Source organism: Neoarius graeffei, chromosome 19 (genome assembly GCF_027579695.1).
Source record: "Neoarius graeffei isolate fNeoGra1 chromosome 19, fNeoGra1.pri, whole genome shotgun sequence".
NCBI lineage: Eukaryota > Metazoa > Chordata > Actinopteri > Siluriformes > Ariidae > Neoarius > Neoarius graeffei.
The window spans coordinates 47,411,960-47,425,029 of NC_083587.1; the positions used below are offsets into that span (position 1 = coordinate 47,411,960).

The window sequence follows — 13,070 nt, forward strand, 5'->3', positions numbered from 1 at the left end:
TAAGGATGCAGTTCAGTGTTTCAGCATATTCTGCAACATCTCATTATCTCTAGCCGCTTTATCCTGTTCTACAGGGTCGCAGGCAAGCTGGAGCCTATCCCAGCTGACTACAGGCGAAAGGCGGGGTACACCCTGGACAAGTCGCCAGGTCATCACAGGGCTCATACATAGACACACGGTCAATTTAGAGTCACCAGTTAACCTAACCTGCATGTCTTTGGACTGTGGGGGAAACCAGAGCACCCGGAGGAAACCCACGCGGACACGGGGAGAACATGCAAACTCCGCAGAGAAAGGCCCTCGTTGGCCACGGGGCTCGAACCCGGACCTTCTTGCTGTGAGGCGACAGCGCTAACCACTACACCACCGTGCCGCCCCACATTCTGCAACATTAGCAGAAAAAAAAAAATAACACAGGTCCTTATTGCTGTAAGCCAGCCCGCCCTGGGGATCAATTTCAGTTCCTTTCAATCAAGATAGCATTAATTTTATTCGCAGGTTGTACAAGTAGTAATAATAATAGTATCCGAAACATATAATAAACGAGCGCTCTGAGAGCACAATATCCCCCACTGGCAACTATATCTATGCTATAAGTGCTTAATACACCCTCATGAAATTGTCGAAGTACAAATTTGGTAATCAAGGGCCATAACTCTGGTGAAATGTGACCGAATTGAATGAAATTGTGATACGCACATTACCGATATATAGCAAAGCCTTTTGCAAAGTTTCAGAAAATTCCTGCAAAACTTGCGAGAGGAGTTGATTTCAGAAGACGAGCACACTTTCATGAACTTGTCAAAGTACAAGTTTGGTAATAACTCTGGAAAAAATCGACCAAATTGAACTAAATTGTAATATGCGTATTACCAACATACACCAAAACCTTTTTGCTAAGTTTCGTGAAATTCCTCCAAGAATTGTGAGAGGAGTTCATTTCAGAAGACGAGCGCACACTCGTGAAATTGTCAAAGTACAAGTTTGGTAATCAAGGGCCGTAACTCTGGTGAAATGCGACTGAATCGAATGAAATTGCAATGTGCGTATTACCGACATATAACAAAGAATCTTGTCAAGTTTCGTGAAATTTTCTCTAAACATCGTGAGAGGAGTTGATTTCAGAAGGTGAGGACCTTTCCCGGGATGGATGGATGGACAGACAGACGGACATCGCCACGACATTATCCCCGTTCGGGCCTTTCGGCCAGCGGGGATTAAAAAAAAAAACTGCAGGTGCATTTATACAAACAGTAACAGAATGAATAGAATAATCCAATAATGGTGTCAGCAAACTACTTGCACCTTAGTAAACTGAGGAAAACGTGGGCCTGAGGGTGAAAATGGGGTAACAGTGTTTCATCATGGACGAGGATTAGATTAAGTGATTAAGAGCAGAAGGTTGTGTGTTTAAATCTCATGACTGCCTCAGAGCCATGGGCTGTCAATTGACGCCCTTTACCCTCAAATGCTTATGTACATGTAGTGAAGTTGCTTTGAATAAAGTGACCCGTCTTCCCAATTAATGTGTAAATGTTTCATATTTTAATGTTAGAGTTTATTCGCTCAACTGCCCATAAAGCTGACGAGTTATTGCCAGGGCGTGGCGTCCATCGTCCACAGTTCAGTTAAATCGTATCTGCTCCTTCAGTTCTCCACAGATTTCCGTTCTGATTGTTTTGTTTGAAAGAACTCCTCACTCCGCACAAAACTAGGTCATTGTTTTGTCATTTTTTGCTAACGAGTTAGTAATTCGGCCAAATGAACGAATTTTCCAGGCCTCTCGCTAGAATTTTATCTCCTCTCTCATTTCTCATCTGATTCCAGTTCTGATCGATGTTTTGGGTTGATCATCTCTCGGGGAACAAAACTTGGTTGTTTGTTTTTTGATTTTCCTGTTGTAAACAATTTGTTTACAACTTGTTTATTTTCAGTTAAGTCGTGTCTCCTCCCTCAGTTCTGAATGGATTTCAGTTCTGATTGTTTTATTTGAACAAATTAGAGCTAATGCACAAAACGTGGTCATCTCGTTATCTCTAGCTGCTTTATCCTGTTCTACAGGGTCGTAGGCAAGCTGGAGCCTATCCCAGCTGACTATGGGCGAAAGGCGGGGTACACCCTGGACAAGTCGCCAGGTCATCACAGGGCTGACACATAGACACATACAACCATTCACACTCACATTCACACCTACGGTCAATTTAGAGTCACCAGTTAACCTAACCTGCATGTCTTTGGACTGTGGGGGAAACCGGAGCACCCGGAGGAAACCCACACGGACACGGGGAGAACATGCAAACTCCACACAGAAAGGCCCTCGCCGGCCACGGGGCTCGAACCCAGGACCTTCTTGCTGTGAGGCGACAGCGCTAACCACTACACCACCATGCCGCCCAAAACATGGTCATTGTATTGTCAATTTTTTGCGAACAAATTAGTAATCAGGTCAACGTAACAAATTTTCTTCTGACTAGAATTGTATCTCCTCTCTCATTTATCATGCGAATTCAATTCTGATCGATGTTTTGGGTTGATCTTCCTTTGGAGAACAAAATTTAGTCCTTTGTTGATTTTCCTGTTGTAAACAATTTGTCGTGAAGGTTGGTCCTCTGTCACATTTCAGTTTGATGATTTGGTAGTCATGGTTGTTTTGATGGCAGGCCAGATGAGCTGCTACGTAGAATAGAATAGAACGCCTTTATTGTCACTGCACACATTCTATAAACGAAATTTAGTTCATCATAGGAGAGCAAAGCTGCTGCGTACGTGCGCGCTGCCACTGTTGGGTGCTTCAGCCCAAGGCCATCCCATGTTAACCTAACTGCATGTCTCTTGGACTGTGGGGGAAACCGGAGCACCCGGAGGAAACCCACTCGGACATGGGGAGAACATGCAAACTCCACACAGAAAGGCCTCCGTCAGCTGCTGGGCTCGAACCCAGGACCTTCTTGCTTAAAGCGACAGTGCTAACCATTACACCACCATGCTACCGTATCCTTGATGTTCTGGAAAATAATAATTTATTTATTTTGCAAAGGAATATTACTAAATTTATTTTAATCCAAACTACGCCCTAAGCCTGAAAAATTACTCCAAAAAAATTCGAAGGTATTCATTTTAAATCTGCGTAAGGACATTCCCTTTATTTCCTGCACTAAAGCAGCCTTCCAGATGCTTCTCACATGAGTGTTTCTTTTGAGAACAAATATCAAGAAGACACAAGAATACAAAAACCTTGAAAAATGTAAAAAAAAAAAAAAAGTCTGATAAAGTCTTGAAAAGGTTTTTTTTTTTTTTTTTTTGCATGTGGAATGGACAAGGTCGGCTTGTCTGTTATTTTCAAAAGGAAGGGACTTGATACCTGACTGATCCAACTCATTAATCAGTTCTTTTGGAAGTCTTTGGTTATGAACTGCTCTACAGGACTGTAAATTTCCAGACAGAGATAGATGATCAGTGACATTGCTATAAAGGTGTCTAAATATTAAGCGCATGTTTAGCTGTAACTGTCTTGCCTAGCACGCTCAGGGTTAAGGAGAATATATTTTTGTGTGTTGAGTATTGCAGTATGTTGGATGTCTGAGTAGATGCATATTTCACGTATTTACACACATTTTTTTTAAGGAATAAATTGACATTGCTGTGTGCTTTGTGTGTTGCCAGGTTAGTAATCTAGGAGCTGCGGCTTTACCATCAGAGTCTCCCATTACTGCAAAGGACGTGTGTGTAGCCTTCTGTTCCATTGCTGAGATTTTCTTCACTGACCTTTGGTAATTCTTTGTCTTTTTTTTTTCCCCCCACATGACCAGCTAAGTCCTTGTCTTATAACCACCATCCCACCTGCCTGCCAGCTCCTCTCACACATTCATATACATTGCCATTGCCAGCTGTCACACGTATGTGTGTGTGTGTGTGTGTGTGTGTATATATATATATATCGGGTGGGCAGAAAAAAGTGATACCCCTGTTTAATCAAGAATAACTCAAAAACTAGGCTATGCATACAAACTAAATTTGGTACATGTCATGAGCAGCTAGTTTTAGTCAAGTGGTGAAATTTTCAGCCAAAAATATTCATTAACGCAGGAATAATGAGGAAATACAAAATTCAGGTAAAAAAAAATGCAATGCCAGACGTTCTTATTGTGTCATCCAGTGCATCTACCAGTGCGTCTGCTGCCTGATGACGTAACGTCTGCGCGTGGCAGTCCCTATAACCTAAACATTCTGAACAGCCTGGTTTTGGAGCATTTGATTTTGTAAAGCCCTTGAGAGAAGTCATGGTTTTGAGTGAAGAAGATAAAGCTGTTGTTAAGGCCTGTGTGGAAGAGAAAGGCTGGGGTGCTAAGCGGCTAATAAAGGAGTTCCCTAGGAAACAGTGGAGCATTGCTACTCTTAACAGGTGGATTAAAAGAATTAAAGAAACTGGTTCCACAGATAGGAAGCCAGGCAGTGGACGACCTCGAACAGCTACAACTGATAACAAGGCCTGAGTTGAGGAGCTCCTCGCATCCCAGGAGGACCAGCCAGGGTCACATAAATCTCAAAGACAAATTGCGCACGATTTGAACATCAGTCGTACTTCTGTTAAAACCATTACCAAGGAACTTAATTTGAAACCATTCAAGAGAATCAGGGTTTCAAGACGTGATACTAACGTGAAACAGAAGCGAAAGACTCGCAGCCGGAATTTAAACGACAGGTATTCAGCCAAGGATATAAGACGGATGGTGTTTACGGATGAAAAGGATTTTACGTACGAAGTTGCACGCAATAGACAGAACGATAGGGTTTATGGAAGAAAGAAGAATGACATTCCTCCCACAAGACTCTACCATGAAACTTCAAGGTTTACCAAGAAAGTCATGGTGTCGGCTGGTGTGTCTTGGAATGGAAGAACTAACATCCACTTTATCGATACGAACAAAGTGAAGGTGAACTCTCAATCTTACATGCAGCTGTTGGAAAATGGACTTCTGCCGGATTGCAGACGACACGTACATTTTTCAGCAGGATGGGGCCACCTCGCATACAAGCTGCGTTACCCAGGAATACCTAGAACAGAACACTCCAATGTTCATAAAAAAGGATGAGTGGCCCCCACAGTCACCTGACTTGAATCCAATGGACTACAGTGTTTGGGGTTCGTTATCCGAAAAAGTTTATGCTGGAAGGACGGAAAAGTTCACAGAACAGGAACTGAAGGACAAGATAATAGAAAAGTGGGATGAAATACCGGTATCAGTTGCTGAAATTCGAAAGTCCATATCTTCCTGGAAAAAGAGACTTCGATTGGTTGATTCCGAGGATGGAGGCCATATCGACCATCTTCTCGATTAAAGCCGTGGTAAGTAAATAATAAGTCAACGTCTGGCATTGCATTTTTTTTACCTGAATTTTGTATTTCTTCATTATTCCTGTGTTAATGAATATTTTTGGCTGAAAATTTCACCACTTGACTAAAACTAGCTGCTCATGACATGTACCAAATTTAGTTTGTATGCATAGCCTAGTTTTTGAGTTATTCTTGATTAAACAGGGGTATCACTTTTTTTTCTGCCCACCCGAGATATATATATATATATATATATATATATATATATATATATATATATATATATATATGGGCGGCACGGTGGTGTAGTGGTTAGCGCTGTCGCCTCACAGCAAGAAGGTCCTGGGTTCGAGCCCCAGGGCCGGCGAGGGCCTTTCTGTGTGGAGTTTGCATGTTCTCCCCGTGTCCGCGTGGGTTTCCTCCGGGTGCTCCGGTTTCCCCCACAGTCCAAAGACATGCAGGTTAGGTTAACTGGTGACTCTAAATTGACCGTAGGTGTGAATGTGAGTGTGAATGGTTGTCTGTGTCTATGTGTCAGCCCTGTGATGACCTGGCGACTTGTCCAGGGTGTACCCCGCCTTTCGCCCGTAGTCAGCTGGGATAGGCTCCAGCTTGCCTGCGACCCTGTAGAAGGATAAAGCGGCTAGAGATAATGAGATGAGATGAGATATATATACAACCCCGATTCCAAAAAAAGTTGGGACAAAGTACAAATTGTAAATAAAAATGGAATGCAATAATGTACAAATCTCAAAAACTGATATTGTATTCACAATAGAACATAGACAACATATCAAATGTCGAAAGTGAGACATTTTGAAATTTCATGCCAAATATTGGCTCATTTGAAATTTCATGACAGCAACACATCTCAAAAAAGTTGGGACAGGGGCAATAAGAGGCTGGAAAAGTTAAAGGTACAAAAAAGGAACAGCTGGAGGACCAAATTGCAACTCATTAGGTCAACTGGCAATAGGTCATTAACATGACTGGGTATAAAAAGAGCATCTTGGAGTGGCAGCGGCTCTCAGAAGTAAAGATGGGAAGAGGATCACCAATCCCCCTAATTCTGCGCCAACAAATAGTGGAGCAATATCAGAAAGGAGTTTGACACTGTAAAATTGAAAAGAGTTTGAACATATCATCATCTATAGTGCATAATATCATCAAAAGATTCAGAGAATCTGGAAGAATCTCTGTGCGTAAGGGTCAAGGCCGGAAAACCATACTGGGTGCCCGTGATCTTCGGGCCCTTAGACGGCACTGCATCACATACAGGCATGCTTCTGTATTGGAAATCACAAAATGGGCTCAGGAATATTTCCAGAGAACATTATCTGTGAACACAATTCACCGTGCCATCCGCCGTTGCCAGCTAAAACTCTATAGTTCGAAGAAGAAGCCGTATCTAAACATGATCCAGAAGCGCAGACGTCTTCTCTGGGCCAAGGCTCATTTAAAATGGACCGTGGCAAAGTGGAAAACTGTTCTGTGGTCAGACGAATCAAAATTTGAAGTTCTTTATGGAAATCAGGGACGCCGTGTCATTCGGACTAAAGAGGAGAAGGACGACCCAAGTTGTTAATCAGCGCTCAGTTCAGAAGCCTGCATCTCTGATGGTATGGGGTTGCATTAGCGCATGTGGCATGGGCAGCTTACACATCTGGAAAGACACCATCAATGCTGAAAGGTATATCCAGGTTCTAGAGCAGCATATGCTCCCATCCAGACGACGTCTCTTTCAGGGAAGACCTTGCATTTTCCAACATGACAATGCCAAACCACATACTGCATCAATTACAGCATCATAGCTGCATAGAAGAAGGGTCCGGGTACTGAACTGGCCAGCCTGCAGTCCAGATCTTTCACCCATAGAAAACATTTGGCGCATCATAAAACGGAAGATACGACAAAAAAGACCTAAGACAGTTGAGCAACGAGAATCCTACATTAGACAAGAATGGGTTAACATTCCTATCCCTAAACTTGAGCAACTTGTCTCCTCAGTCCCCAGACGTTTACAGACTGTTGTAAAGAGAAAAGGGGATGTCTCACAGTGGTAAACATGGCCTTGTCCCAACTTTTTTGAGATGTGTTGTTGTCATGAAATTAAAAAAAAAAATCACCTAATTTTTCTCTTTAAATGATACATTTTCTCAGTTTAAACATTTAATATGTCATCTATGTTCTATTCTGAATAAAATATGGAATTTTGAAACTTCCACATTCCGTTTTTATTTACAATTTGTACTTTGTCCCAACTTTTTTGGAATCAGGGTTGTGTGTGTGTGTGTATATATAATTTTTTTGTGTGTGTGTGTGTATGAATGTCCATTATATGGACATGAGTGTTTTACTGGTAAATACGCCACTCGTATTTTTCATACGAGCTACATCTGGGACACAGAACCAAAACTGTGACACATTTCTCAATATATCACTCATGAGGAAATCGAGGAATTTTTTTTTTTTTTTGATAAATTTGGGACTTTTTGTTTGTCTATTTAATAAAAAGAAAATCAAACATTCGCTTGAATATATTACATTTATCTTCATGTATTGAAAACCTTGTGTTTTTCATCTGAATTACATCGCAGATCTGAGCAACTTTATTTAAATAAATAATATTGGCTGGCGTTGAGTGGTGTATCAGATATATTCATACATGTCAACCTTTGGTCAATCAAACCTGTATAACCAACCCCCAAAATCTGTATTTCCCTTATAAAATCCGTATAAGATGCAAATTAAAATAATTTACCTAAAATTTGAATGATAATTAACAATGATATATCCAAGTTACTTTTTATTCAATATTAATAACAATAAACCTTCAGAATGAATACAAAGCTCCAATGTTTGACAAATACACAAAGTGTCACTCTAATGTTCTGAATTGTACTCCATGACAGCTTTTTTTAGCACTCTGCACCAATACCTCACTAGGCTGCATGTCACAGCAAGTGTCTGTGTTGATCTTGCCGGAGTGCCCATTCAGAATCTTTTCAGTCGCTAGTGAAAGTCGCTCAGGTGGAAATACGCGTTTCAAACAAAATACTTCCCAGCTGGCGGGATTCTTGCAATGCAGTGTGCGCATGATCAAAAGTGGAATGAAGTCTCGCTACCACAAGATAACGCGCGATTTCATAAGACTCTTTACTGGCTGTTTGTGCTTTCTGTGGTGTACAGTACGTTTGTAAATGTTATGCGCTCTTTTATCATTGTGGGAATTTATTATAGCTCTAAATAAATATTGAAGTTTTTTTAAAGAATCCGTATAACTTTATTTGTACGCCCGTATACTATGTTTATTGAATCAAATCCGTATAAAATACGGACATTCCGTATAGGTTGACATGTATGTATATTCCATTCAGCTAGCATGATACTGAATGAGTCGAAGACGAGTTCAATATCATACTCAGGGCTGCGTTAACCCTTGCCGAGGCCCTGGGCAGACCCCCCCCCCCCCCCCCCCCCCCCCCCCCGAGGCCCCACCCCCGCCTGTTGTCAACTGTGCTCAGCAAATTCACCCCCTCAGACGTGCCTGTCTAACTAGACACAGAAACTTAATTAATGACAGTGGCACAATTAGAAATACTATTGAACGATAAAACTTTATATCCATCAACACCTATTTAATCGAGAAAAAGCAGTGGTGAAATAGGCAACTGCATGGTGAAAAAATCCATCAGACATCACGGTTAACAGGTCTGGTTAACTAAAGTTTAGCCTCAAGAAGCCTTTGAATGAGTGAGTCAATGAACAACATGTCAAGAACATAACCGAGGCCTACAACAGTCTCTTTAGTATTCAGAACAAGAACATTCATTTGGTATATAACCGTTCGTTTTCATTTTGGAATCCAGGCGACTTTTAACTTGTGAAAACAAAGAGCGATAACAAAGAAAGAAAAATATCTTGCTTCTCAGAAATAAATCTCAAAATGTTAGGCTATGTGAAACATTTCATCCTTTCACACACGTAATGTCCCAAACAGCAGTGGCACACAGCTTTGCGCATTCAGTTTGACAGCCATGGGTCAACTTACAAGGGCACTTTCCTACTTTTCTGGAAAGCGAAGTCATTTAATTAAATCATTGAACTCAAGCTGGCGTAGCGTGTGAAGACATAGTGGACAGTGATCATATTGACAGTGACGGGTGATTTATGTGACGGGACAAGGTGGACTTCCTTACGGGTGGCGAAATGCATCAAAAATGTTATCAATATGATCAAAACTTCTGAAAATATCATTTCATATTTTCCGATCTCGCTACCTCCGAGGCCCCCTAGTGGCCGAGGCCCTGGGCAGCTGCCCATGAAGCCCATTAGGATAACGCGTCCTTGATCATGCTAGCTAAATGGAATATATCTGATGTACCACAAAAAAAGCCATTATTATTATTATTATTATTATTGAACAGTCCAGCTCAAATATTTGTCAGAAAGAATCCAAAACGGTGAGGAATTGACCGAGAAGCAGCAATTTTTGTTGAACTGCTCATTAAGGCTTAATTAGTCCATAACTTCATTAATAATTGTAATTAAGCAAATCTGGGTAGAAGTTATATGCACCCTAGGTACCCCACCTTCCAGAAAGAATTAAAATCGGGGAATAACTGAGGGAGAAAAAGCAATTTGTGTGGAAACTGCTTGTTAGGGATTAATTACTCCATCCCTGTGTCCGAAATCGCTCACTCGTTCACTCCTCCCTACTCCCTATATAGGGAATTACTATATAGAGGACTATATAGTGAGCTCATTGGTAAAATGGAAAAAAAAAACCCAAAACGCTTTCGGACACTAGTCCGTCGCGCTGGTATTTGTCATTACTGTCGCACAATTAAAACGTGCCAGATCAGTCGGCTGGTGGGTTTTCAAAATAATAAATACATGCATGTGTTTTTGTGATAAATCCATATTATACTGAGCGCATTTCCCACATTAATCAATACAAAGTACCTGCATCTTTCAGTTCTTTTTTTTTTTTAAATCAAGGCTGAATACTTTCTTCCTTGCCGCTGCCTTTTATTAAATCAAATTTGAGACTTTTAATTTGATTTCTTTCAGCACGACTGCAATGCATGATGGGATATATTGCTTGGTTAGTGACCATCAGTTGTACACTACTTTTCATGATGCATTGTGGGATACTTTGAGTGCACTATATAGGGTGTAAATAATCCTCACTAAGGTTTCGGACAGCACTACAAAATGGTGTCCTCACTATATAGTGCCCTATATAGTGAGTAGGGAGCGATTTTGGACACAGGCCCTGTCTTCTTTATTAATTGCAATTATGCATATTTGGGTGGAAGCTATATGCAGCCCAGGCAGACCTACCTTCCTGCCAAAAAGAATCGGAGAAGTGATTTTCATGAAATGTGGATGACGCTGGATGGATGACAGACAACACATGATGGCATAAACCAGGCCCGGCCCTTACCAATTTGACACCCTAGGCAAGATTTTAGGTGGCGCCCCCTCCCCAACACCAGTTAAAGCCACTGATAGTGTGTCTATACTAACAAGAAATGGAATAGCTTTGTCTTAAAACATTCTTTTATTTAAACAAAAAAATTGCACGTTCAAAATACTTAATTAAAGGCATTAAATAAAGAAATTGCACATTCAAAATATTTAATACTGAATTAAAGAAACAAATACAACATATGAACTGAATATATGAAACATAATATAAATGGCTTACATCAAGTATTACATTTACAGTACTCCCAAAATAAAAAATGTAAACAAGTGTTGTAATTCGTAAATGCAATATAAATAAGGCATGGCACAAAATAAGATATTAAAGAAACCAGTGTGCATGAAAAATACAAGGATTTAAATAAAAATAAAAATATATAAAATTGTGATATTAAAAAGACCTCTAGTGGTGTTTTTGGTACTGCCTTCAACTTCAACTATTGAAAAACTAAATGTAGAACAGGGGGAAAAAAACTGTTGATATGTAACTATATGTGTATATGTTGATATTGAATATAGTACAAGGGAGATACTAGTTTACTATATGTTGATATGTTGTGCTGCTTTCCTTTTTTTTTTCTCAGCACTTTGATGTCTAGCATATGTAAAGCCTGGTCGGACGAGAGGGGGCGCCTTGGGAAAGTAACAGGTCTAATAATAATAATAATAATAATAATAATAATAATAATAATAATAATTATTATTATTATTATTATTATTATTATTATTATTATTTACTGAATTCCTCACCACCCGCTCGGTGAGTTGCTTTTGTGTCTTCTTCCTTTACAGGAGAGAAAGTGTGCCATTTATGCTATTTGTAAAGAGAACACATCTGAGTGCTTGTTTCGTTTCCCTGCAGTCTTGACGCTCTGAGATTGTTTCTTGTTTTCAACGCGTTTATTATATTTTCCTCCAGGAAGCTCTTCGCAACATGGTTGCTTGAATGAGCTGCTAAACTGTCATTTTAATGAGAACACAGATCAACAAAGCAACTTTGTTTTATTAAAAAAAAAAAACGTGCCAGGCACCATTGGAATATCTCGCTGCGAAACGTGTTCGGTGCATAAAAGACCTTTACTTCAGCCCAGACTGCTCAATGACACCGACAGACTGCTCCAAGTGCAGCCATATTCAAAACAAGCAACAGATCTATGTCAGTTATCTACGTTATGCAAAAACACTCTTTAGCCAACAACACTTGGACCAAAACAGAGAATAGCCGCGGATGCGCACTTACGCGCCCGAAGACACACTATAGACAGGGCGAACCACTGTTGAGCGCTTATTGTTTCATGATTAACAACCACCACCACACCCCACCCCACCCTGCTTTTTTTGACAAATCGCACCCTGACTACATGCTTTGCTGTACCATTAAATTAGGCTAAGACATTATAATGCTGACTCATTTTCAGAATAGTGCAAGTCATAATTTTTCTCCCCCCATTTCTGCGCCCCTGGATGGACGCAGCGCCCTTAGCATTTGCCTATATTGCATATGCCACGGGCCGGCTCTGGCATAAACTCATCACCTGTTGGCCAGATGAGTTAATAAAATGTAATATAATAATGATACATTAATATGATCAGATGTAGTATATAAAGTAAGTAAGTAGCCAGAAACAAAACCTTTTTCACCAAAGACTTAAAATGATCAAAATTCTTCTCATGTCTGATTTCACAAGGAAGAGCATTAAAAAGTTTAGGCGCTGCAACAGTGAAGGCCTTGTCGCCAAGAGTCTTCTTGGTTCTTGCATTAAAAGGTTTAAAAAAAGATATCGCTATTTCTACGTAAAAAGTAAGCACTTTTTTTCTGTAACATTTAATTTTGTTGCTGGAAAACGAACGTTTGGAACTCTAAAATATTTTTGTGCTGACTCGAGAATGTAGAAGTCATAAAATAGAAATCTGTAACAAAGTTTGTATGAAAAAAAAAATAGGGTGCCTAAGACTTTTGCACAGTACTGTATATTGGATGAAATAAGTATTCAGTATGTTAACTATTTTTCCTCTTAAACATGTTTCCAGTGCAGTTATTCACATGAAATTTTGAGCAGACACTGATATTAACACAATAAAACTACACAGGAAGTCATAATATTCCAATCCATAAAAAAAACATTTAATTTAAAGACAGGAGGCACCTTGAAGCTGTCATTGCAAACAAAGACCTCTCCACTAAGTATTAAATAAATTTCAGTTACCGTGTTCAATACCATGTCTCATTCTTCTTTATTGCACA

The 13,070-nt window shown here is 40.1% G+C and overlaps 1 protein-coding gene across 2 annotated transcripts in view; it reads left to right on the top strand.

The window, feature by feature from the left end:
- Positions 1-13,070, top strand: part of si:dkey-12j5.1 (uncharacterized) — a 192,627-nt gene that overhangs the window by 23,896 nt on the left and 155,661 nt on the right. For both annotated transcript variants that reach the window (XM_060900199.1, XM_060900200.1), the window contains exon 5: positions 3,664-3,770. In XM_060900199.1, coding sequence (XP_060756182.1) covers positions 3,664-3,770 — 107 coding nt within the window. The remainder of the gene's footprint in view (positions 1-3,663; positions 3,771-13,070) is intronic.